Here is a 27,551-nt window from a genome sequence, read left to right on the forward strand (position 1 = left end):
GAATAGCATCAGTTATGCTAAATGTGGGAACAATAGCCTTCCATAAATCAGAGCATGATTACATTAGAGATCAGTTATTCATAAAAAAGGGAGAGATGGGAAATTGTACAGGGTATTTGTTTTTCTGCATCATAAAACAAAGAGATGAATTAGCTGCAGGTTCCCTTTTTGTACTCATAAGAGAGCAAAGCACACAGCATTTGTCTCCCTAAGCATTGCAGTAGCACTGAGTATGGAGAGCATTACAAAAACAAATCAAGCTCCGTGAAGTCTGATATTAAAATTAGTTTTTTTTCCCAAATATATATATTATCTGGATTGATGAAATAAAACGCAAGGAGATGAGAGGAATACACTTAAAATAGTGCTTTTCTCACCACTCCACGGGTTTTGTAATGTAATCCAGTGAAAGGAGAGACATCCACAGGAGTGATCTCTAGTGCAGATGATGTAAACAAATCCTGACTGTCTGCTTAGCCTTAACTGTGCGTGGTGATTACTCCTATCCACACAGCAGGGGGATGAAGCACGTGTAAGCCTGTACTGTACTTTGTGTTAAACATCTTCATAAGAAATTTGTTATCTCAGATCCTCTGGTAATGAACAGTATAGTGGGTGGCTGTTCCTGCAGTCATTGTGAGGAAGTTTGTCCATGGCACGATTTAGGAAAAGCTATAGTCTGCCTTCTTTGATTCGCTTGTTTTAGACTATAAGGAATGCTAAAAAGGAGACCATAGGCAAAAGCAGAAGGAGCTTACTTATTAATTAACCATTCTGGCCACACCACCACCTGAAGCTAATCTGCCAGGTGGACAGGGAAGGAGGCAGCATGACTGATAAACACATGAGCAATGCACAGCCCTCCAAGCCCTGCTCCTGAAACGTTTCGCAGGTAAGCCTGGGCAGGTCTGATGTGCAGTCATGGTTCATCCTGCACGCTGCCTTATAGAAACTGCCGCTGCTGTATCATTAAAACCTCACTACGATCTCACACAGGGAAAGACACACAACAGAAACCTTCTCTTTTAAGGTCTGTAATCCCCATTAATGAATATCCCACTTTGCGTACTTTGTCCGTGGTTTGAAACTCTGGTTACAATGGTGGGATTGTGACCTCTGACCTCATTTCACATCGGGGGCAACGGAACATCAGGGGGCATAAGAAAAGCAGAACAACCTTGGCTTCAAATGATGTTTTCCAAGAGATGTCACTGGCACGAGCCAGTAGCATATCTGCACATTGTTCAAGGCTGTGTATCGAAATGTGGACAGACAGCACAAAGGAAAGCAGTAGGAGCAGACGAACAAGTAAACTATGATGTAGGTAACAGTATTTTCAGTGTTATTTTCTGATAGGTCTTGCAACTCTGGCATGCTGGGTACCTTGTCTGCGCACATCCCCGCTGGCTCGCCATGATCTGTGTGGTCAGAGGTCATAAAACGGCACAAAGAGGCAGGGAAAATAATAGGCAGATAATAAAGTTATGTACCTAAAACAATTTTTTTTACCCTGTCTGGAAACATGCACCAAAATGTTTGCAACAGTAGCTCAGGTTCATGCACATTCAAAAAGGCAAATCAAAGTGCTTCACAAAGGAATCACAATACAAGCAGACTGTTCTGCCCACACATCATGGTCAAACAAAATAAGCTTCAGCAAAAGGTCATTCAGCTTCATTCTGCTTTGCAATGAGCAAAAACAACAAAACTAAGATTTAACTTTTTCCTTGTCTCTTCCCAGATTTTACAGGAGAGCTGAGGGCTGCTCAAGGAAAGAAATTTTTGTGAGAAAAAACTAAATGAATGTTTTAGTCCCTTTAATGTGGATGGTCATATTATGGTTCCCAGTAATCACAGAAAAAATTACTTTTGCCATCGGGTATTGCTTTTAGGAAAATGTGTGTGCTCGTGACTTACGACCTGTGACCTGCAACCTTTCCTTGATACACTCATGTCTTTTCCTCCCAGAGGTGTCCTGTATTAATTTGTCTAATGAAACTCACTTCACTTGCAAACGTTCACTTGCAAACAAAGAGATGGAAATCTTTCGATTTCTCTTACAACCTGTGCCCTGTTCATTATTGTAGCACAAGCTGTCAAGCAAGAGGGCTGGTGCTCATTCCAAGCGCGGGCTGAGCTCAGTGGTCCAGACGCGGTCATTTCACCAGCTGACCGAGACAAGAATTTCCCACACTGCAGTGCACAACTGACATGAGGGTGGGGTCAGTCGGCCAGTATCCTCTCAGCCCTTGACTTTAAAACACGTCCTGCGACTTCCTGAGCTCCTGAGGTTGCAGGGATGCTGGTGATGGAGGCGAACCCTCCTGCCAGGAGCTGTGGAGCCTGAGGTGTGTCCGAAGATGAACGTCCCTGATCAGAAGAATCCCTCTTTCTCCGTGTGCAAGTACAGGTGAGAAAACGGAAAACAAGCAAGTGGCGCTTCCGAATCAGGTGGGTCTAGAACTAAAAATCGAAAAAGAACGATAAAATAAAGGGTGAAAAATATTCCAGTCCCCTTCTGTTATTTTTTCCACTTATTGCACTTGGAGTGTTATATAACCATGGTCTTTTGTCTCACTTCCACTACTTGCCAGACAGTGTGTTCCCTGCCTGCAGAACAAAGCTGTCTGCTGGGGGTGGCCTTGATCTTTGTCTGTTACCCCAGAGCGGATCATATGAAAAAATGCATCTGAGATTGTCGAGTCCACAGAGTGAGAGGCACCGTTGTGTCCCTGAATAACTAGGCACTAACCTAAAGACAAACAGCTTCTTGTCTGCTCTGGATTTTTGAGCCAGGATATGTCAAAGACTGGGCACTCCAGCTGGACGAGCCAGAAAGGCCAGTGTCGTAACAGAAGCATGCCTGTGTTTGGGTTACAGCTCTGAGGAGCATCATTGATCTAGTCAACTTCTGCAGGTTCTGTAGGCTGCATGTGGGTGATTTCACTTCACTCTAAGGCCATGTGGCTGTAGACTAGCTAGGGCTACGCATGCTTTGATGCATAAGTCTAGTGCAAACAGAAATGCATTTAAAAGTGATAATGAACCCAGAAGTACAGTGCTTGTATTTGATGGAAAGCAGGCCTACAAACATGAGAAATGGAATAATCTATAAAACGGCTTTAGTAAATGCGCCTGCTGAGCAAGTGCATTTAATGATCCGCTTTGGACACTTTTCTCCATTAATCGCCGTTTGAGCAGAGTACTTCCAAATATTTGAGTGAATGTTTGAAGCCGCAAGAACATTCGCTTGGAGAGGCTGTAACAGTGGGGAGTTCCAGGAGCTGACGGGCTATGGTGCGACCAACACTACTTTTCCGAGTTTTCAATACGGGCACTTTCTGTGCGCGTGTGAATACTCTCAGTGAAGTCTCGGTTGCTTTTGCCCTTTGCACATAACTCAGGTAAGGACAGCTGCTCCCAGAAAAGCAGATCAACTTCTTACCCAGGCGGAAGGGTGCATCTTGTGGATCTGAAAGCTCCCAATGGGAATATCACTTCTGCAGGATGACTGTGCCTGCTAGTCGTTTGTGTTGTTCCAAATCTGAAGATTGCGGTGTTCCTCTTTCGGGTGAATTCATCTTAAAGAGCGAGTGTATTTTAGTGTATACTGGCTGTGCTAGCAGAGGCTCACTCTGTCCTTTAAGTGTTGTTTTGGAATACTTCCACTAGTATGGGAAATGAGTAGGACTGTCTGGAAGACGTTCTCTTCTCATAGAGAAAAATTGTGAAGCTCTAGAAAATCAAGTAATAGAAATAGAAAAGAAAAAACCCGAAAGCATCAAAAATGCCATTATTGATTACATTTACAATTACATCATTTATGTTAACAAAAAACCCCTCAGAAAATTATAATTTTTAAAGCCTGTATAATATGAATACAAATAGATAATATTTTACTTGGCTGAAAGTTAGATCAGGCTTCAAAGCAAGCTCTGTGAGGCACTCTGGAGTCGGTGAATAGCAGCTGAATTCGACAGCTTATACACAATCAGGTAACACAATACACAGGAAATTTCAATAATCAAATGCAAAGGTTTTTTGACAAGTAGAACACACTGCTCTACTCTACAGAACAGAGGTTCCTCCACTGTGCAGTCTGACCAAGAAGGAAAGCCACTGTAGTGTGGGCACAACACGGCCGGAACTAACAGGAAAGAATATCGGGAGGAATGTAAATGAAAAAATACCTTTTCAGTAGCTTTGATTAAAATTTCATTCACTCCTATAATTAAATTACAAATTGTGCTTCGTTTAAAAAGCACAGCCCAACAAGTGTCAGGATGGGACACCAGTCCTAATTAAGCTTTGGGTATGAATCAAAGTGATTACAAGTCAAGAAATTTAATGAGCACTCTGCAGCCCATCCATATTGACAAGAGTAGTGTTTAAAACATGAGAAGACAAGAGGCATAGGTGCTGAATAAATAATTTCTTTTTCAAAATTAAAAGCACACTAATGCCTCAGACGTTAGTATAAATATTAAACAATACCTTGATGTTATAACTTAAAATAAAATATTACTTCTTTGAAGAGAGCAGGAAAAGACCCACTGTTTAATTTCTGAACAGATAACCATCAACCACAGACCGTTCAGAGACAGAACGGTAAAGGGTTTTGTCTAGACTAGGTCACTCTCGAAGTAGCCAGACCATCTGAAATCTGAATTTGGTCAATGCACTAACGCTTTATTGCCAAAAGAGGGCACCAATGTAACTCGAGCAGAACTTCTTCAATACGAACAACTTGTTTTTTGAAAATAGTCAAGAGGCCAATATGGAGAGAAGAGAGAAGAGCTTTCTAAAAGGCCAGGTTTTCACACTGAACAGGATATGTTACTATTAACTCATATCAATAAAAGTGAAATCAAAACCGAGTACTTAAGTCTCGAATGTGAATAAAGGTTATTTATTATTTTATAACAAAGTTATACTGAAGAATATCATTTAGATCCATATGGTAAGATAGAAGGTTCAGTCCAGGCTCCTCATCCAGGAGTTATGAGTCTATGACAATCGCAAATGTAAACTTGCGAATTTAAGTGATATTTAAGTGAGTGACCGACATGTTCCTGGCTAGGCTAATATAATATAATAATAGCCAATCATTTGCAGGGCAGCTGGGAATAGCATCAGTTATGCTAAATTTGAGAACAATAGCCTTCAAATATGGTAGAAATTAAATATAATATAATAGTATGGCACAAAAATAAGACTATAATTCATCCTGATACTCATTTTGAACTTAAAACTTAAAATGAAATGAAAGGCAGCTAAACAGATGAACGCATTTTCCCTGTTTCCTTGGCACAGTGAGAGGGCAGAGCAAGAGGGCGGCACACACTTCATACAAGAATCCCATCAAGTATGAGCCATTCTCACTGCAAACTAACAGAGACAAAGCAGTTTAAGGAGACGATACTGGTTTCTACGCAATGTAAGACCCTCATTAACTCAGTCAGCTCTCCTAAACTGCGATACAGTAAATCCAGAGATACAAATTCTGCCTAGATGGTACTTAAATGGAAATAACCCTTTCTTCCGATACAGAACACACAGCATTTCCAACCCCGGATTTACTTCTGGTCTCTGCTGCGATGAGGGATGCCTGTTATGCTCACATCTACAGAGAGCTGGCCAGACGTGTCTGGCTTCTGTAGACGGATGGGACTCACTCACAAGGCATTACTTCTCCTTCCTTCATTTCAAGGGGAGACAGAGAAGCCTCCTCCACTCTCTACTTCTTACACACTAAGCTGGTGACCGTGGATCGGCTATTCATCAATTACGACATCTCAAGCTCTGGCCTGCCCACGCTGACAGACCTCCTTTTGGCGGAGAGTTGCAGAAGACACATCAAGTCACTCCCCAACCTGACCTGGGACTACGCAAACAGGGCCCTCAAAGCATACAGTAGCAGAGCCACTGAGCAGGAGGCCTTATAAAGACATCTGGGTGCTCCCTGGCTTGTTCTGGCTAAATATGACTGAATGCAAAATGGTCTTTTCACAAAAAGCTTATCATGCACAAAAGCAACAATTATATAATTAACATAATATGATATCTCATAATAATATTATAGTACTGCATAAGGCATATATAATAAAGCATATTATTAGGATGTACGGTAATAATATTATTTTATTAATTATACAATTGCTATTTTTGAAAATAAACATTTTGAATGTTAATAAACATAAACCTCTTTTAATAATTTGAAAAGATAAAATGTGAACTTTCCACACGACCAATTTCTTATTTAATTGGTGTAGCAAAATCGTACTTTTCATTTTAATTTTAGTTAAAATTTAGTGGGAACAAAAACACTAAAGATACATTGCAATAGTGCAAAACATGCTCTGACCCCTATGTTCAAATGACCATTAGCTTCAAGTAATTCAGACGATCACAAACTCATCTTCATTTTGCCTTTTTACTCCAGGATCTTAAACCGCCTTCATTCTCTGGGGTGCTAAATCATTAAAACAGGTGAGCAGCAGGCGCTACGTTTAGGCGTTGATGAAAAGTTAATAACACAGATCATTCAAGCTGAAGTACTTCCTTTTGTTAACTTCAGCTGCAAATTAACAATCACTCCCTTAAAGGACGACATTTCACTTCTTTCACTAATTAACCCGTTCAATTAATTACGTTTATTAGATTTACTAACTCCCTTTTTTGAACTTAGTGCTTTTCATTGAGTAAGCAACAGTTTTCTGAAAATTAGCTAAGGTGGGTGTGTACAGTTCATTGAGGGTCAATCGCAGTGTGGTCTGGTGGTGTTTACCCAGCATCTTCGTCTTTGCAGTAATCCACAATCATGGAGAACTGTGGTAATATCAAAAGGTATTGCAGTTTCATGAGGCCATTTCATGGTTTTGACCGCATTAGGGTATGTGTCACAGTAACAAGAATATTGTAGAAAAAATAAATATTATAACCTTTCCTGAAACTGATGAAAGCTGAACCAGAGAATCCTGAAGAGAGATAACTCAAGTGGGCTCTGATTGGGAGTGACAACTCCATAAATACTGCTTTCAACTTTATTTTTTAATCGTATAGATACATTTTAGCCACAGGGCATTCATACTTTCATTAATGATTTCTAAATGCAGCTCAAACTGCCTCTGTGAAAGTGTATCAACAGCTGGCCTTGATGTTTATGTTCTTAATCTAAGAAACTCACTGATAAATACTGTATATGAATTTTCCTTCCCATGCACTGTATGGACAGTGTTCTCTAGCACAGAATGTTTATAAATAAAGAAGGATTCATTGTTCCAGTGCCTTCTGTTATTATATTGTAAAAAGTCCTGTTACTGAACTTAAACTATACCTACAGAATTTCAGTCCAAGAACTGTGTGTTATGTGTGCAAGATAAAGTAACAGATATTTTTGCAAAATGACTTTCTAGTACTACTAATGATATCTCACTGATGTATAACCTCACATCTGCATTTACACCTATGCAGTTATGACCTTAGGGATGCAGAAGACAGTCCTTGACTCACATCTGCCCTGCAACACAATCAATATTTATATGCAGAATACGTGGCGAATTTCATTTCTCATTTTAGCGCCTCTGTGCCTGCATCTTCTGATTGATAGCTTCCTGTCAACGACTTCTAAAAAAATACTAACCACGCTAGCTTTTTCTTCCCTGTCTTGCTTGCTGTCTCCGGTTCTCGCTCACTCTCCCAAAAATAAGTGTAATTTTTTTTCTGAGCCGCGGCGGCTGACCAGTAGGGTGTAAAAATAATTAGGTTTCTTTGGATTCGGAGACGTATGTAAAAACGCATGGACATGGCTACTCTCAATCTCTGCCAAGGCTTCCCTGCGATGCCGACAGGGGAGAGGGCTCAGGGGAACCGCATGACAAATGGAACAGCCAGGCCTCTTGTGCCTCCTCACTTTCTCTCTGGGCGCCTCTGCCTCTCTTTGGGGCCCAACGAGGGCTCAATAACCTCTTGATTAGTGAGGGCGCCCTTTCAGATTGAGGCCTTGGGAGAGGGAGCGGGCTGGACAGGGAGGGAAGACCCGCCGTGTCAAGTGCCACTCACACATTTCACTGTCAGGGCGAGCTTAGCTTTAGACGGTATGGTGAAATAATTAATCTAGAGCTAAGAGTCCAGAGTACAGCTGACGTTCTGCTTGGCTGGTGAGAAGCACGTCTTGTGCTGACCTGAGGTGAAATAACTTGGTTCTCTTGCTGTGCTACTGAAGACATCAATGACACAGAAGCCCTGAAGAGAAACAGAGCTGATTAACACTATTCACCTTTAACCTTGACAGGTGGACTTCTAAACCATCAGCATTTGCCTGTTTTATTGCTTCAATCAAGGCAGTATGAATTTTGCCCGTTGCTCACACTGTTCTTCGTTTAAAAAATAATGACGGCAATTTATGCTAAACAATTTAAGTTGTTTCGATTAAACCAAACGGTCACTTTCGAGCAATGAAAATAAAATAAAACAGGAACAGCTGTAAAAATGTAAAGTATTGATTAGTTAATAAAATGTAAAGCACTGTTCTCTCAAAGATGTCCTCACGTTCATCGTTAATGAAAGGTTAAATCAAAGATTTAACCAAATTGATTTTCTTTTGTTCTTTTAGTCCAAAATGAATCTGATGTTTCTATTTACTGCTGTTTCGATCAGAAGAAGAAAGCAACCAATGAAAGAGATCACTGTCTGGAACTGCAATCAGGCCTTTGAAAGGCTAAATTTACTTACATGCACAGAGCAGGCTAACGAAAAGGCAGTGCCGACGTGGCCATGTAAAGCACATGGTGCACTTTCTCAGGAAATAAACTCAGCACTAAACCCCCTGAAGCTCTCAGGCAGGAACCTAGCAGGATGTATCACACCCAGCAGGGCGACTTACATTTCAATTCCAGGCGAATGAAATCGGTGTTGCCGAGGTTCTCCAGGAAGACGCCGTAAGGAGCCGAGGTCTTGAAATAGAAGGAGATGTCAGCGCTGGTCTCCCCTTGAAAGGTGGAGAAGTGGAGGTACGAAGACGGCGTGTTGAAAGACGCCGCATTCCAGTAGTTACCTGATTCCAACAGAGAAAGGAAGAATTTATTTATTGATTAAATTAAATGTACTGACTGCACGTCTGGATCTTTATGTAAACATCCAATAATAGCACGAGATTTGTAAGGGGCAAATCTCTGCATTTTACTGTAATGTTTTATCATGGTATAAAAATGTGAAATACTGTATGACATCAGTGGGTTTTGAGATTCTGTATAATGTACAATAATTTACAATACATACATTCAAGAGAGGATGAGCACACATTTATCCACAAAAAGCTAAAAATAACACATAAGGTGCAATTGTGTTTCTTGAACTCCAATTTTCCTGTGACTGAAGCTCAGATTATGTAACTGTCAACCTACCTGCAAATCATCCGTTCCAAGCACGTTTCATGATAGTGGTTTTTGTCTGTCAGACATGTCTTATAGATACTGTACATACCATTGAATGCTAGGCTTGGATTTGGAGACTGCTATGAGGGTTAAAGCTTTGACTGAATTCAGTTCTTGTAAACTTACAGTATTATAATCATGACTGGCATAAAAATAAAATGTATCTGTTCCACGTTCGCGTACCGAGTTTCTACAATTCCTGAGAAAAGGGGAAAACTATTTAGATATTTTGCATATTCTATAAATCGTCACTAAAAAGGTTCTTCAGTCCTAGAATTATGTGTTTTAAAGATTTCCTTAAAGAGCTAATCTTAAAGAAAAACAAACACAGATGATGTTTATACAGCATATGATTTTGCTTTCCTGGAAATTGACCCAGAATGACATACATTGATAATGAGTTCTCTTAGATGATGTACTGTAACTTTGAACTGTAACAACCATATGCATCTACATCCAATACATGTAGGAGAGTATTAATCTTATGGACTATAAAGGTTCACTGGTAATGCACAAAACATCTTCAGATAAAAATAACATTCTAACAGCATTCAAAATAACCTGTGCACCTAGTATTGCATTTGCCTTTCAAACACTTTTTTTAATGAACGTTAATTCCAAATAGACAAACATTCAAAAACATCTAAGTGTTCGTGATCAGAAAGATGCCTTTTCTTGCTCAGGGTTGTAGCAACCCAGAGAAGAAGAAGTACAGCCCACAGGGAGTGAGGGGCAGTCCTGGGAAAACTTCTCTTCATTCTGAAGGTCAGCGTGGATTCAGAGCTCTTACTATAAACAGCATAAATTGCAAGAGAGGGATTATTCTTCAATTACTACTGCAAATACATGCCCATTTCAGAATTATTAAAGGTCTTTTCTTTTACCTCATAGTCACTGCTTTTACTCTTAACTCCCCACAAAGTTATTTTCTCTGTGGAAAGTGAGCAGGCAACATTAATAAGTGCTAGTAAAATGTTCTGTGAAGTATGGAACAGCTTTGCTTGGCACCATACTGCGGTATTATTGTTTTATGGGAATGACTGACAGGGACAATTTGCAGAGGATTATGAGGATGAAGGGGATAGAGCTTGAATTTAGAAACTGCAAAGAGCTTCCAGAAAGAAATTGCAAAAGAGCTACCAAGGACAGACTGGCTGCTGTCCCCTAGACTGGGCAACTGTTTTGCTTTTACCATTTACTGCCTTTTATGTATCTGTTGTTTCCCTCAGCCCTCAGTCTTAGTCTTACACTTGGTCTGTACCTGCCTCAGAAACTCACGGTTGTCAAAACCTCAACCCCCGGATAGACCCGAACACACAAAAAAAGAGCAAAAAAGAGAACAAAAAAAGGAAAAAAGGAGGCAAAAAAGGTGAGAATGTTTCTCAGTGCATCACACTCTAGGGATACAAGTGAGAATATCACAGACAATTCTCACCTATATCTTCTCACAATGTAATTCTGAGCTCCATAGTAAGGAACTAAACATCATCCAGGAACCCTCCAAGGAAATAGCGGCTTATCTCTGAAAAGCAGGAACCGCTGCAGAGTAATTATCTCCCCTTTCATGGGGGTAGGATTGTTTTCAGAGAACAATAACACAGCAAAGTATTTTCACCCATTCTATCTCGACAGGAAATGGCTTATTTGTATTTTTCTGAAAAAAAATTTCTTCAGGACAGATTTTTTTTTTTAAAGAAAGGAGGCTCACATTACAGGCCTCCAACAGGCCAGCCCTCGTGATTTTGCAAAACCAGTACAAGAATGTCTTGAAGCGGCAGAGCTTTAGAGAGCGGGCTTGTGGAATAAAACAGCTGAATAAAAGGATGAGTGTCTAAGAAAGTGGAGGGTTCACTCTATTCAGCAAGCATGGCAGTGGAGTAGGTCTGTGGCTACGAGAAGGTTGTGGGCTTACTTCCTGCATGGGGCACAGCTGTTGTATCCTTGAGCGCAGCGCTTCCCTCTGAAGCCCTGCTGTGCATATGGGCACAAACGTAAATATCTTTGGATAAAAGCATCAACCACGTAAATTAATAATATAACAATATAAGCATTGCGCCTGAGGGAGATTAATCAAGAGAGAAATGTCACACTCACAATTACCTCAAACCAGCAGGGGCTTTTAAGATGGAGAAGCAGAATGAAACTAGATGGTCAGGGAAATGCCCTAGATTTCCCACACAAGTAGGTCTCGGAGTCTGGGTTCAGAATTTCAGTCTTTATCCTAGCTTGGCTGAGAAATAATATCTCTATCTTTATACCTCAACAACATGGCAGGCTATTCGAGCGTGAAATTGTACACAAAAATGGGACTTTCCTGCTTTAACTGAGGTCCTTCTGACCACCGTTAATGTCCTTCAGAGCTTTTCTGTAAAAAAAGAGTGGTTCCGATACACCCTGATAACTTCTTAGAATGTTTCTCCTCAACTCAGACACACAAAACAGCTGCACCAAAGAATCATCTTCAAAGAGAAATAACATACTGACATTTACAATGGAATTAGCGAGCTTAAACAATGCTTTTTCTGTCATTTGTTTCTCCAAACAATTTCGGCTTTTTCAGATCTAGGAAATAAAGCCTGTTTAAACACAGGGTAGTTGTATAAAAAGACAAAAAAAAGGTATGTGAAACAATTTTATTTCAGTCTTTTGTTTCCACAGTCAGGCATTCTCGTGTGATCTGTCTCTTTCAATGCTTACACTGAGAAAAGGAATTCTGGATAAAAAGTAACACCCAAACCAAACCATACTTTGATAGCAATTGTGCCCAAGAACAAATTCCCAGTTTGCCTGTGTGGTACAGTACATATGCAGCTGCAAGAGACTAGGTGACACTCGGGCCAGACAATTAGAAAACAATGCATCTTCCAGTGCAGCTTTTAAAGCAAATACCCTGCTGATGCTGTTAGACTAGTGCCCTGGATTCACAGAGCAGAGTCACATGGTGTGATTCTTCCTGTCACTCTCTGCCGGCCTGTGGAAGGGGCGGTTTGCCTACAGCTCACATGGAAGATGTTTGCTGGTGTTGCACAATTATCCCTCTACATTTTTTAAATAAGTAAAACCTCATTACTGTACATCTATGAATACCATCTCAGGAATGTGCATTACAGAAACGTGTTCTGAGTAAATGTCTAAATTTGATTAACTAAACGGACAGCAGCACACTGCGTACAGTATGTCAGACACGTACTGTACTCCCTTTAACTCAGCACTGACAACATGACGACTGCGGAAAGCCAGTAATTGTATACAAAAACATCCACGCTTTGAGGAGTCCGTGAACACCCATGGGCCAACACCACCACAACACAGGGAGATGGGTTGAACCCGGGCTTGTCACTCTCGGCTGTGCGGTACTGTGGATGTGCCCTGCGGTGCTCAAGAGACCAGCCTGACAACACATGACTCTCGATAAGCCTTGTTCTCGTCCTCCGATTTCGAAAGTGTGCTGGTATTAAAATAAAAAAAACATACTGGTTGTGCAAAACTAAAGTCTTTTAACTGAGGTCCTTCAGGCGTTTTTTCTTTTATTGATATACTGTTGATAAGAGACAAGAGCTCAGGATGGCGTTTTGGGACTCCTGAAAGGCGTCATTATAAATTATTAGCGTAATGGATCCTGCGGAATAGGTATAAGAATAATTTCTCTCTGCTGTAAAGATGTGTTTTTGTAAGTTATCAAAGAGAGAAAAATCATAGTAAAGGTACAATCTAACCAATCAATAGGCTGTAAGATTACATTTTTCACTTTATAAGAGTTGTTGTCAAAATAATGTTGCACATTTCTCAATTGTCAAGTGCATGTAACTACACAATTAGAAGTTTATTAGTATTTGAAATGAAATTATTTACATGCTAATTGAAATCATTATGTTATTATGACTAATGATGGCTTTCATGAAACACTCGAAGCAGGAGAGCCAGGGGGGATGCAGGGATGGGACAGAGCTTGTCGGTTTCCCTATGCAGTGTTGTTCTAAGGTGGAAGGACAAGTTTAAATAACACGCAGTGGATCAGCTGAAAGATCGGCCATATGGCATGGTTGTTTTTAGGTAGTATTTGCAGTGGGGTAATATTCCCTTTCCAAGCCCTAACATATACAATAGAGCTCTTTTGCTGAGTAGGATTCTGGAATTCTTCACAGTTTTAACTAGAGTATATTTTATGTGTCTTTCTTTAATAAAATGTGCTTCACAGGACACAAGAGCAATACCTGGAGAGCCGAGGGAGCCAGTGTGGTCTTGATTCTGTCTGTTTCTGAGTTTTTAGTGACTGGGTGAGAGATCAGTCCAATCCCTGCAGTACAGAAGAGCTCTCTGGGCTCAGGAGCGAGGCACAGCAGATTCAGACTGACTAGGAGCAGTATTTTCTTTCTGTTAATAGGGGATCAAACTCGCCAGTGTCAAAATATGACACTGGTTGAAACTGACCTAATTTAAAAATACAACAACAACAACAACAACAACAAAAATAGTAGCATAACCAAGATAAATTTATTAGATGATGTGCACCTGAATAACATCATCAGAAAACCTTTCTTATTTTCAAGACTCGGCAATTTTAGACAGAACGTGAAAAGCAGTTTCGCATTTCACATGGAAGGAGCTCAACCAGTTTAGGCAGCTCAGAGGCTGAATGAGATTTGTGGAAAAATTATGACATTAAATAATTGTGATAAAATATAGATGAAATGTAAGAGAACATGAGACATCTGCCGTTTTAAAATTATAAATGGTGTTTTTTTCCAAATGACATTTTAATGAAAGCACTATATAAATGTAATCAGTAAGGCGTTCAATCTGACACATTGAATTTGTTATTCTCTTTACAGTTCTCTCACATATTCTGTTCCATTAAGGCTTGAGTTGCACCAGTACACTTTGTTACAGGGTAAGAAACCTCGGGAGACAGACTTTTACTGAATACATCATATAAGAAGATGACTAAAACTACAGTAGACATTTACAACTGCTTATGAAGATTATTAATGATATGCAGAGAAAAATGACTGCTTGGGTACTGTATTTATCATTTGATATCCAGCTGGAAAAATTATTATTAGAGCTACCTGTAAATATTTAATGGTTTATCCAAAATATGAATACAATTATTAACATCATTATTTATAATTATAAAGCTGCCATTTGTAATAAATTGAAAAAAAAAAAACAAATTCTGGTGCCATACCCCTTGAGCAAGGTACTTCACTCAGATCGGTCCAGTGAAATGCCCTATCTCAACTATGTGTTTGAAATTGTTCTCGTTTGAGAGTGGATATATATTACAGACACATTAATATTAAGTTTCCATAGCTTACTCAGCATTAAGCTATAACTTTGTTAAGGTCAGAGCTACAATCTTTTATATGGATTCTTAACTTCTTTCTTCACTGATGAACAAAAAATGATCCCTTTCACAATTGTGTGTTATCGCAAAAAAATAATTACAGAGCTTAAACGGACTTTGGCAGTGATAGAATCTACAAGAGCTTAATGAAACTTTGTCCAGGGACTTAGGTCTGATAAGTGGCTAGGCCAGTAAGGGCTTTGTTCGGAGCGCAGGCTGTAAAGTGTACCTTCTGAATACAGGGAACAATTTCTTTCCCTGCTTGGCACTTAACAGATTGACTAAAATGATCGGAGGCAGTCGGTACTAACGTATTATAAAGCTTGTGCTATATTTCTATCAAAGGTTCAAAGTTCATCAAAGCTGAGCTGAAGCACTGCTTATCCTTCATATGTTCCAACCTGTGACACAGCAATACTGTAGAAAGGACCTTGTATCAATAATTGTCCATCCTGCTGCCCTCAAGGCTGAACTGAACATTAATTGATGCCGTTTCCAGAATTTATGGTGCACATTAAATTTGCTTTCCCTCCTCTTAAGCTCCAGGTCAAGATCCTCTCTTTTCAGTTTGGATTTAAGGGGCTCTTACGGAGATTTCCTGGTTTTAACAGGGACCACTTTGTCTAACACGCCTGACATAATGCAATCACATGTATCTGCTACTTCGCTGATTTACTGGAAAGTCGGTTCAAGACGTTCATCTTCACACACGAGGAAGGGCTGGGGGATTTATGACCTGTTTTCAGATTCCACCTACCGGAGCTGACTGGCCTGGTGCAGGCAGACTCCATCCGAGACAAAAAGAGGAGCAACCACATAACGGACACGCGCGCAATGCCATAAAAACAGAGGCACGACTTAACCAAGCCGCAGCTGCCAACGATTCACAGGCTAAAAAAGGGCAGTTTGCCCCCCCACAGACACAGGCTCGAGCCTTGGTTGCTCCACCTGCTGGCTGTGACGCGGTAGGAAACTGAATGTCTTCACAACTCTTAGTGGAAGAGCCCCCCTGACCTGTCGTGTTGTGGATTGACAGCAGCGAGGGCTGACCCTCCTGTGTCCTGCCAGGGGTGGTGGAGCTCGCAGAGTGCCCAAGGTACGAAAAACCCTGGCAGTGCGTCAGAGGTGCAGAGAGCAGGGCCTCATTCTCCCTGTGCAGTACAGGAGGCTCGAACCCGAGTCTCAGCCGGAGGAGGGTATGTACCAGAGCCAGATGATTAGGAGATAAGGCGATGCTTTAACATTCACAAAGTTCCTAAAAAGAATTAAAAAAGGACCTTGGATTGGCTTCAAATCACTGGTTTGATTGGATCATTCTGCTACTCACTTCGGATGCATGTTTCTGCTACTTGCGTGAAACATACTGCGCTTGTCAGGAGTTGTGAATGTCCTGTGCCGCTGCACATATTTGCCCAGTTTGCCCAAGTTTTTTTTTAATTTCCTTTCCTACTGCTTTGCTGTGCTTGCAGATTCTGCTTTTTTGACATCATCTACAAACTTGACTAAAGTAATGTAACTAATTACACAAAAATCTAGATGACTGACATTAATTAGGTGATCAGTGGTTCTCATACAAATCCTTAGTAGTTAGTACACTAATTACACCATTCCAGTTCGAGCATTCAGCTTCAGACTTTATCTGTATTCCCTCTTTCCTATTCATTTTCTAGTTCTAACACAAATGTGTGCTGTGCTGTACCATGAGAGCCTATGGCCTTCAATTTAAGAATCCTGTATAGGGAACTCTATTACATTTCTTTTAATATACCATATTATAGTTTCATATCCATTACTGCTGTTACTTTTTCAAAGAATAACCAGTTAAGCAAGTCCTGTCTTGTCTATGGGCACACTGACCATTCCAAAGAGTGCTATTCCCTTACTTATGGTCCTATAGGTTTATTCTGATTATCATAACCTTACATACAATAGAAGTAAAACTAATTTGTTCCATTTTCGTCACCTTCTCGAGGATGGGCACTACATTATCCACTTTCTAATCAAAGGGTGTTGTCCTTGTCCTCGGTGCAAAAAACGATTTGCAGATTGAAAAATAAGAAGACATGGACTCCCATCTTAAACGCAGCAAGTTTCATACAGGTTACTCCCTATTTTAAAAGATACCTGTCAACCTAAACTCCACTTGAAGGGATGAGATATTTGGAAATCCCACTCAGTTTGGGTTGTCACATCTCCTGTTTTTACTCACTTTACTTTTGTAGCTTAGTCTTACCGGGTAAGTCAATTGAGGACAAATTCTTATTTTCAATGACAACTTAGAGACCCATTTACATGGCCGGGAAATTACTGGAGCAGTCTGAACCAAGTGCCTCTCTCAGGGGTATTACAACACAGTTCAACAAGAGATTTACCCAGACGGTCCAGTTTTTGACCCACTCGCTTAAGGAAAACGTCTCTTGGACTTGGAAATGGTGTAGGACAGGTGAAATACAGTGGGAATGTCAGAGTGTGCAGAGAGAGCCCCAAGGAGATGCAAAATAATCCCAACCCTTTTGACAGATTTTTTTATAATCCACTTTGGTAGGCAAATCCGTGTAGCTCTGTGTGTTCGACTGCCTTGTTTTTGTGAATTAAGGCTACAATAGCTTTCATTCAAGCATATTATTCCCAGGTCAAGGGAAAAGGCTATAAAAACTGCTACGTTTGGGTTCTTAAAAGGAAATCTTTGTCTTTGCTCAATTGTAGCAAGAAAAGTTTTGCTAAAGAAATGTTAATTTTTGGCCAAAACACTTGTCTATGGAATAAAAATTCACCGTGTGCATGCTCTTGTATTTTTCTTATATACTTTAGTACCAAAGCCAGCAGCCATATCACCCTGCAGCTCTCAACTGGCAGCCCACTGAAGCCCAGGAGCATTGAGCCTGGTCAGTACCTGGATGGGAGACCTCCTGGGAAGCTATGGTTGCTGCAGGAAGTGGTGTTAATGGGACCGGGGGGTGCCCACCCTGTGGTCTGTGTGGGTCCTAATGCCCTGGTATAGTGGTGGGGACACTATATTGTAGTAGGCGCCATCTTTCAGATGAGACATTAAACCGAGGTCCTGACTCTCAGTGGTCATTAAAGATCTCCCGGCATTTCTTGATAAGAGTAGGGAGTTATCCCGAAGTACCGGCCAAATTTCTTCCCTCGGCCTTTACCGTGGCCTCCAAATTGTCCCCATGTATGATTGGCTTGCACTGGCCCTGCGATGGACTGGCGCCCTGTCCAGGGTGTGCCCTGCCTTGCGCTCGTTGCTTGCCGGGTAGGCTCCAGCTTCCCGCAACACCGTGTGGTATAAACCAGTTTGGCAAATGACATAACATGACCTTAGTACCAGTTTATCAAATTGGTGTGCTAGTCCAACGTCTGCCTGGTAAAATGTCTACTTCACAGGGACAGCTACAGTGTTCCCACCTGGGATTGAACCCACATCCTTCGGTACTGGAGCCCAGAAGAAAGGTCTACCTCTTTATTTTCCACTGGACTCCTCCTCATCCTGCTCTTCCTGTCTCTCTTTTGTCCTCAAAACTCTCCTGTCTCTTTATCTTCACATATAAGCTTCAGTTGACCTGTTTGGAAGTAGCCAGCACATGAGGCAATAACTATTCTCTCCTTAGTTAACAATGCCATAATATCCCCTACTTTGTACTTTTCCTACCAGACTGAATAATGTGAACCACAACTATCAGAGCATTAGTCCAAATATTTATCTTTTTAGTGTCAATAAGCCTACAGTGCATTAGACTAATGACCTAATTGATGAATTAATGATCATACTGTATGCAGATGGTAAAATATTAATCCAAAACCTAGCAGAGAAACTCCTTTCAAGAGCTGTAACAATATGAAAACATTATGTATATATTCTTCATATTCAAAAGAAATAACTGAATGAGGTTCTTCTTTCAGAATGTTATGCAAATATTTTTTCCTAAGTAAACTCCTTAGGATCTCCTAAATATTTTGTCTTCAAGTATTTGGTTTAAACCATCAGATAGAGATGAAATGAGGAGAGCACAATTCAGCTTGTTGTACCTGGAGTAAACCTGAGCCTTGACATAGCTACACAATTAAAATCAAACTAAAATGTCAAACGAACTGAACACGCCTCTCTGGTTTGATGGGAGACGGCACTTCCAATGGGGAAAATTGAGATTTTAGGTTGCAAGACATTAAGCTCAGGTATACAAAAAGATTTGAGCAACTGGCCAGCCTGCGCATCACGTCACAGGAAGCTCAGAGATCATTATAATCAAATAAAATAAATAGTAAAAAATAGTAAATAGTAAAAATGTTGTGTCCCGTAATGATGGTGAGATTGCCAGGGGGCATGGCAGCTAGCACTGCTGCCTCAGAGCTCCAAGGCTGGGGGCTTTGGGTGCCTGTCTGTGCTCGCCCTATGCTAGCCTGGGCTTTCTCCCGACACCCCGGTTTCCTCACAGCTCCCACACATGTGCAGGTGAGGTCTGATTGGCAGCACTAAGCTGTATCTTTTGCTGTCAGCGTTACCCGTCGTGGTGATCTGAAGAAAAGCACGACTGGCCTAACGGCCTCTTCTTGTTCGAACACCTGTTCTGATGTTCCTGTGTCCTCTGTCCCCTGTGTCCTGAGCCAAAACGAAAGTGCAAATGCACTGCGGAGATAAAGACGCGATTCCCACCTTTGCAAAGTGTTGGAGAAGAATTGGAATCTTGTGCTTGGCATGTAGACCCGGTACTTACAGTATGTCAAACATGATACAGTATATTTTTATACACGTGTTATACAGTGTTTCATTAACAACTTGTTATATAGCATTAATGCAAAACAGTTTGATAGATACTGGTGCAAATACCCCTGTTCCTCCCTCTCAACAAATAAAAGAGTTTCCTCTTTTTTGAACGTTGAAATATGGGCAACACTTCAGAACACAGACAGCATGGAAGATGAGATGACAGAATAAAAAAGATCAATAGAATTTCTGCCACATCAGGTGGACCTGTTGAATTTCTTTCCCTTTCTCTCTTGGTTGTGACATCACTGTGAGAACAAGTTTCTTCTCATGTTAACTATCTGTACTTGAGTACTCTCTGACTAAGTGACTGTTTTGGGGAACTAATTTGCACAGACTGTATTTTCAAACCATTTCATACACATATTACTAAGACACTTGAAGTCAGTTTCTAGTGTTAACATAAGCTCCAGTGTTCTAGTGATTGTCTTCCAAATCTTAGTATGGTGATTGCGCATGTAGGCACACATACTGTGTAACACTTCCATTAAGGGAAAGTTCTTTGTGAAATATGCAGAGTTCTTTTTCCCCAAAATTTGTTTATTCCCTGTGTTTATACGGATGTGGGTATTAATTTACGGCAACAGGAATCATGAGATTTTGAGCACGAGATGCAATATTTATAAGAAATTATCTTGGAGCCGAGGTGCAGAAGAAAAAGGATATTGCATCCTCCCACCAGCCTTACTGTGAGTGCAAGAGCCTCCGGAGCCTGACTGACGCCGAACAAAGAAAAGTGTTAGAAAACACTGTAATGAAAAGAATGTGAATCTGATAATGATCGAGGATCTTCCTTCCCCAGAGTTATTAAGGGACTGCAATTCAGGAACTGAAATGAAACAAACACTCATTACTGCATAGTGTTCTCTTCTACCTCTGACTTCAAACTAATGTTTAATTAATGAAGTGATCCCCTCAATTCACCTTTCATTGTTACTGCTGCCGTAGTTTGAATCTATTTGGGTAAGGGTTGCCAAGCTTTCCGTGAGAGCTGATGAGAGCGCAGCTACTGTATCGCTGGGCAGTCTGGAAGAATCTAACTTGCTCTGAGGAGAGAGCCACACCACCTAACTGTGCAGTTTAAAGGTTAAACTCACTTCAAATTAAAATACATCAGCTCAGAGAACAATCATTCGTGATTGGCTACAGTCTTACTGGACCTGCTTGTCAAAGCAATGTGTCAGATGTCTGTGTACGGTCTCCATTACTCCTGGGCAGATTGTGAAAATAATTATGTTCTTTCATTTTTGCCAAACACATATGACATTACATTTTCAATTCTGAATATCCCCCATACTCCCACAACCCTCTCAGTAAGAAGTGCCTCCTTACAGAGCACTTCCACATAGTTTCCTTCCTTTCACCTGTCCATGTGAGTGGGCTCCTAGTCAGAGTTCTTTGTATGGTAGAAATACCAAGTACTTGCAGTGCCTGGCCAGCAGGGGGCTTCAATCACGCAGAGCTTTAGAGCTTCTCAATGGTACCATTCTTCAACCATTCTAGCAGTTGTAGCAGCCATTATCACATCCATTTTCTGACAAAGTATCTATGTGAAGTATAATTACGAGTTAAAGGCCAGTTTTAGAACTAACACAGAAGAAGTTCTATTCATTATTCAGCCTAAAAAGACTAAAATTACCAAACATTATTATTATTATTATTATTACTATTATTATTATTGTCTGCTCTGTGGAGGTGTTCTAGGCAGATTTCTCTTTCCATTATCATTATTGTATTGAGCCAAAAATACCAAATGACATTCTGGGATAAATAAAGTTGCATGCTGAGATATGCACTTCTGTGCGGAAATGTTCCTTTATTCATGAAGAAGCCACGCAATTAGACAAGCAAGATTGTGTGGCATTATTCAAGAGGCTGTGAGATGCTCCTTGCAAATAAGCATTCGTCAGCATTTTTCAGAACTCATTTACAGGTTTCTCTGATTGCACAGATCAAACAACTCAGCACCTGCGTCTGACAAACAGACCAGCACTATGACTGTTCAAAATCAGTCATCTTGGTTCGCTGGAATCCAGACTCCCCTGACATTTTGCTGTGCAAATGAGTTAGACATTTCAGCATTAATTTTCTAAAACAAAATCAATCAGACCACTTCTAAGAGTACATAGAAAACTGATTCTACCCTCACAGAGGACGGTTTTTAAGACCTAACCTGTAAAATGTTCTACGAGTCACACAACGCACAAGTAAGGCAGATATAAGTTATTTTTATTCATCTTTCACCTGCAATGATACAGTATGCACAACATTGCTAAGAGGAGACCTATCTCCAGTACCTGTGGTGTCTTTTTCCCTTTCATGACCATGTGGAATTGTTTCCATTAGCACCGATAATAATAATAATAATAATGGTAAATAAAAAAGTTTTGTGCACTGCAGTAACACTAATAAGAAAACGTAAGACAGAAACGACTGCATCTTTTTGCTGTTTTTGGTGATTGTGAATGTAACCATCTTCTAATTAAAGGACTGCTCATGCAGCTATCCCTTTACAACCTATCATCTAACAACAGCAGGTCCACTGGGCCTTGTTCAAATTAATTTAATTACAGGAGAAACAAGGATACACAGTTCCTTTGGCGGAAAAAATAGAAAACCTAAGAATCAAAAGCTGCAAAACTTAAAACAGATACAAAAAGTATAAAAGTGTGTAATAGTCAAACTATGTACTGTATATCCACAATATACTGCACAAGATATACAGTCATAGAAAACTAGAAGCCCTAAAATGCAGTTTTACAATCATTCTTAAAAATCACCTGTATCATATAAGATTTGTCTAAATTAAAGAAAATTGTAGTGAAAACGTAGTAAAAATGAGCATTTATAAAGAAATGCCACAAAGATTACTGATAGTAGCTAGAAATAAAATAGAAAACTAGCTACATTATCGTGTTAACTGTGCTGATAGACTCAAAAATGAGACGAACTATTGTGTGGCAAACGCAAATGAGCAATACTTTGATTTCTTTAACAAGAAAAATGCAAGACATTTAATTCGCACTGCAGTACAAAGCTATAAAGTATTTTAAAATTCAATTTAAATGTAAGTAATTAGTATTGCACATACTGTACATTATTTTTTCACTATACACATGACAAAATATTTATTTTAGACATACAGTATACACAGTATGAAGTATCTTCACAGTACTGTGGCTGTAGCCTCCTGATCTTTTTTTAGTGGCTGTTTGATAGTTAACACTAAATAACACACCAGTGCTGGAAGAGAGAATTTTTGGGGTGGTGGAGGGTATGTTTTTATATTTAAAATTTAGAACCACCAAAAATTACACACATACAGTAAATATTTTGAGCTTTCCTGGTCACTAAATAATTCTGACCCTATCTGGAGTGAGATATATTTTACAGTGAGTCATCGGAGTATTTGACAGCTTACTATTTTGTTAACAAGGTGCACTATACCATGGTACCAGATAGTAGTTCTGTGGGTCATGATTTATTTAGAACTAAACCGGAAGCACAGTAAACTACTAAACTACTGGCTTCACCACTCTGCTCTCCTCCCCACTGATAGCCGACGTGTGGGGAGCGTTCTGGCGCACTATGGCTGCCGTCGCATCATCCAGGTGGGGCTGCACACTGGTGGGGGTGGAGGGGATCCCCATGACCTGTAAAGCGCTTTGAGTGGAGTGTCCAGAAGAGCGGTATATACAGTAAGTGTAAGGAATTATTATTATTAAATATTGGACAGAAAACTTCTGCTACAAGCTTTTTGCCTACAGTACTAAACAATGTTTTTACGAAGTACTTCTCCTGTACAAATGGTGTACTAAGTAACTTACTTGACTGATGGACCCATTTACACAGCTGGGCATTTTACTGGAGCAATTCCGAGGAAGTACATGGCTCAGGGATGCAGCAGCAGTGGCACAGCTGGGACTTGAACCCACAACCTTCCACAGCCCTGTCCTGGACCCTGAGCACTGCTCCGCACAGCAGCTTCTGCACTGGAGTTTTTCCATCGCTATCGAGTTGAGCAGCTGCATCGCAGGCACCTCTGGCACCTCGAGCCATCTGACACAGCTGAGCCAGAACCCTCAAATCGTTGAGAGAGTGCTATAAAACACTGACAAGTCACTTGAAGAATTATTAAAACACATTTATTTCCTGACATCCCGCAGCCCATTTTTCACGCTCAAGCGTCTGTTCTGGGAATTCAGCACTCTTTAGGATTCTGTCAAATCGAGCCCTGTTTTGTTGCGCTGGTTGTTAAAAATGATAAAGAAAGTGACTGCAGGGCTAAGAATGTTCCTCACTGCCATCGGGCATTATCATCATAACGCTCACAGGCCTCGATTAACCTGCCGGCTCCACGAGAGGCTTGTACTCAGACTTCATCAGCGGGTTTTTATCGACAGCGCAGACAGAGAACACCTCGGTCCCAGAGGACAGCCTATCCCTCACCGCCTGCACTGATAGGCCTGGCCTTGCTGGAGAAAAGGATGACACACTGTTCAAGGCAGTGCTTGACGAATGCTCGAAAACTAATGCCCAGATCACTCTAGAAAACACAGAGAAGACGGCTGTTTAAAAGGTTCTTGTGATATCATGGTGCACTCTTAATGCCTATTATTCCATGGGACAGAACTGAGTCTTCTGCATTGAATAAAGGTGGCAGCACATCAGTGGCTCATGATGGTTGTTTGGCTTCAGGAAAGTTTATGGAGCTTAAACAAGCTAAAATAACGGCTAGCACAGACTGATTATCCTTTAAATATCCTCTTTAAATGATCCCTACTGTTGTGTTTTCACTCATGATAGTGATATCCTAACACAGAGAGTAGATTGGCTAACATTTAGCCACTGGAAACTGCCCATCTTTTTCACAGCCACAGTCATGTACTGTAGAAACTGTTCGGTACACAATGATTATGTTGCTTCCTCCTCTAAGTACTAAATTAGTTCAGACGAATGGGAATGTAGTGCACGTTAGGAGCTTGCCCTCTGCAATGTCCTCCACTGGTCTCCACAACCTCCCATGAGTCATGTGTGATCCAAAAAGTCCACATTTGCGCACACACACAGGTGCCCCTCGTCCACAATGCTCTTTGAAAGGCCCGCTCCAGGAGAGGAGGTTCTGTGGAGCAACCGGCCACACAGCAGAGCTTCATCCGTGTGTCGGAGGAAAGAAACCCAAAGACTTAGGATTTTCCAAGATTCCAAATCTTGGTAGCAGTCGAGGAGGAAGTGCGGATATCGGGAGAAAATCAAGGGACGCAGATCTGACCCTTTTATCTGCAAACATACAGACAGGGGGTGTTCCATCACCCCTGATGAAGCATAAAAAAGCGAGGTTGGTGCTTGGTCTGGGGGAAACAGAGCAGATGCCCTGAAAAGGAGCGTGTGGTCAGCAGGAACTCCTGTTCAGCAAAACGGTGGGTCCAATGCTCACGCCACCAGGGGGGGCTTCCTTTCGTCGGACTGAGCAGAGCCCCTAAACCTCACAGTCCAGGTCAGGGCTGACCTGCAGCCCTGCAGTCCCACAAAGAAGAGGCATCTGTTCACATCAAAAAAACAAATGGGGCACTTTATCAGCACTCTGGGTACAATAAATATCCACAAGATGCTTCCTGATTTTCTCTTCATGCCCGTTTTTTTATTTTTAAGGACAGGGGAGGTTTTTTCTTCATTTCAGTGAAGCCCATTCTGTTCGATAAGAATGCGGGCTATTTGTCAGTTCACAATATTACAGTGAACTTACCTGGCTGTCTGTGTTTAAAGAGCAAGGCACAAGCCCTGTGACATTTTAAAGCACATTTTATTTCTCTATTAGCCTTTGTTTTGCTGTGGTATTTAGAAAAATCATAGAGATTTTTGCGGTGTCATTTACTGTGTTAAAATCCTCCTTCTTTTTTGGTTCCTTAATTTTGAGCCTTCTAGCTTTCCCGTCACCTTTACGGAAGACCCTGGCGATTATGAGGCGTGAAAGAAGCCGCCGAAATGAAATTTAATTATAACAACTGTCACTATCGTAATCCCTCCTCTTAAGGGCGCTCCGGCTCTTTCACATTTTAGTTGATTTTGTGCACCTGCCTCCTATCCAGCCAGACGCTCACTCTATTCCGGGCTCTGAATTGGAAGTCGCCTTCCACCAAGTCGCCCTACGCCCATGGCTTGAGGGCAGAGGCCTCCTATCGGCGTCCCGACCCAGCTGAGTCCGGGGCTCGGAGCGCCTGGCCTCGTCATTCCCGTTTTTATTCCCTGTCCCTGCACCGGATCCCGTTCCGGTTTTTAACTGTGTCTTGTTTTGTCTTGGATGGATCACCCGGTACTGGACCTTCGGACTTCACCCTGGATTTCCCTTCGGACCCTCCTGGACTTGTTCGCCCTGGCCACGCCCCCCCCCGAGCACCAGCGCACCGTCGTCACGCCCCCCTGATCGTCAGCCTGCCCAGCTCCTCGTCGTCTCCTCCCCGTGTCTGTTTCACTCCCTTCCGGATTCTGCCGTCTGCACGGGGTCCCGATCAACGCTTCGTTACAACAACAGTTACACATAAATAAGAAAAGCTCTTCAGGAGTGGCACAGCGACAATTAACAAAAAAAAATCCTGCCTGTTTCCTCATAAGCCTTAAGGTCTCGTGTTACTATTAAAATATTCTAAAAAAAAAAACAGCTTGCACCAAATAGTTCTAAAAGAACGACTTGAACAATGACTTTTCTAGGGAGACCTTACCAAAGCCCTGCCTGTGCATTATGGGAGCATTGCAGCTGCCCTCAATACGAACAAAATAAGGCTATGTACTGTAGGTAATAGTCCCTTTACATATTTCTTAAAGATGTAATATCGGTCCAAATGTGACCATGCTTTTAAAAATGTCTTAGAAGGTTATATACAGTATAGTATGAAAGAACAAAAGAGACATTAGCCATGATGTTAAAGGTGGTAGTTATAAAAAAAAAAGTTAAAATTGTTAGCAGAAGGCAAGTAGAGGTGTGCAGGGACATATTAAATAAATACAGGATTAAAAATACAATATTTTATTTTTTCTGTGTCAATCAGCCAAGATGTGACTCTTATCTGTGAGGGGAAGGTGTGAGTCTGGAAAAAGGCACCCAGCCAGCAGGTTGAAGGCAATGCCCTGGCCACTTTCCAGAAACAGCTGGGTGAGCTCCTCAGCTCAATCTGCTGCCAGCAACCAGATGAGGTAGAAAGGCCAAACGCTCTCCTCTCATTTGTAACCTTTATGTGTTGTTATGATGGAGAACTCTAGACTTCTTTTAGTCTTCCTGGGGGAAGGATTCTTTTTTTTTTTTGCTAAGGGCCACATTTGTTCCATTTTGTCATCCACAGTGAAGCTTTAAAATGCGTTCCTTGTCTGTCAACGAGTCTCCAAGGAAAAGGTACAGGGATGTAGGAATGGGATGGGGCTGTGGTGCTGCTGTGTGAACAGCTGCCTCCCATTTTACAAGGCAACAATCTTTAATTCACATGATAAATCAACAAGCCCTTGAGATGAAACCTTTCGGTTACTGTGCAATCCGAGGAGGTCTGACACAGAAAATGAGGGAGAAAGAGACTTTGGTTTTGTATTAGTCACCCTATATTACATTCTCATTTTAGCCTGGCTTGAATTCACACCGTCTCAGATAAGCTTAGAATATCTCTTGCACTGAGAATTAAGTGGTCTTTTCATTTTTCACTGCTTTCAAAGAAAAGAGACATCTAACGAGACACGATTAAAACCTGTCTGTAACTGTGAAGACCTTAGAGACCTATAGAAACTCTGCTGAATAAAAGCAAATAATTAGACACAATGCACCAAGGACTTCCTGTCAGACTGAAGCTTATGTAAGAAAAGTAAAACTTTTTAAGCACAGGTGTCATGAAAGCAAAAGAAAAAAAAAGAAGTGTTGGAAATTACATATTTGTGGATTTATCTACAGTACACATTTGTTGCATTTATGTGCATTATATATACACCCACGGTATATACCGTACATTTACATGGAAAT

The 27,551-nt window shown here is 41.0% G+C and overlaps 1 protein-coding gene across 1 annotated transcript in view; it reads right to left on the reverse strand.

The window, feature by feature from the left end:
- The window catches only part of LOC148833171 (contactin-associated protein-like 2), a 43,913-nt gene that overhangs the window by 15,878 nt on the left and 484 nt on the right, over window positions 1-27,551 (reverse strand). Inside the window, exons 3-9 of the mRNA XM_088918172.1 lie at window positions 26,652-26,715; window positions 25,875-26,045; window positions 24,990-25,094; window positions 24,619-24,674; window positions 23,899-24,027; window positions 8,868-9,055; window positions 8,139-8,244 (exon numbers count right to left, since the gene is read on the reverse strand). Coding sequence (XP_088774298.1) covers window positions 8,139-8,244; window positions 8,868-9,055; window positions 23,899-24,027; window positions 24,619-24,674; window positions 24,990-25,094; window positions 25,875-26,045; window positions 26,652-26,715 — 819 coding nt within the window. The remainder of the gene's footprint in view (window positions 1-8,138; window positions 8,245-8,867; window positions 9,056-23,898; window positions 24,028-24,618; window positions 24,675-24,989; window positions 25,095-25,874; window positions 26,046-26,651; window positions 26,716-27,551) is intronic.

The sequence above is a fragment of the Atractosteus spatula genome, chromosome 6 (assembly GCF_055471065.1).
Source record: "Atractosteus spatula isolate fAtrSpa1 chromosome 6, fAtrSpa1.hap1, whole genome shotgun sequence".
Taxonomy (NCBI): Eukaryota; Metazoa; Chordata; class Actinopteri; order Semionotiformes; family Lepisosteidae; genus Atractosteus; species Atractosteus spatula.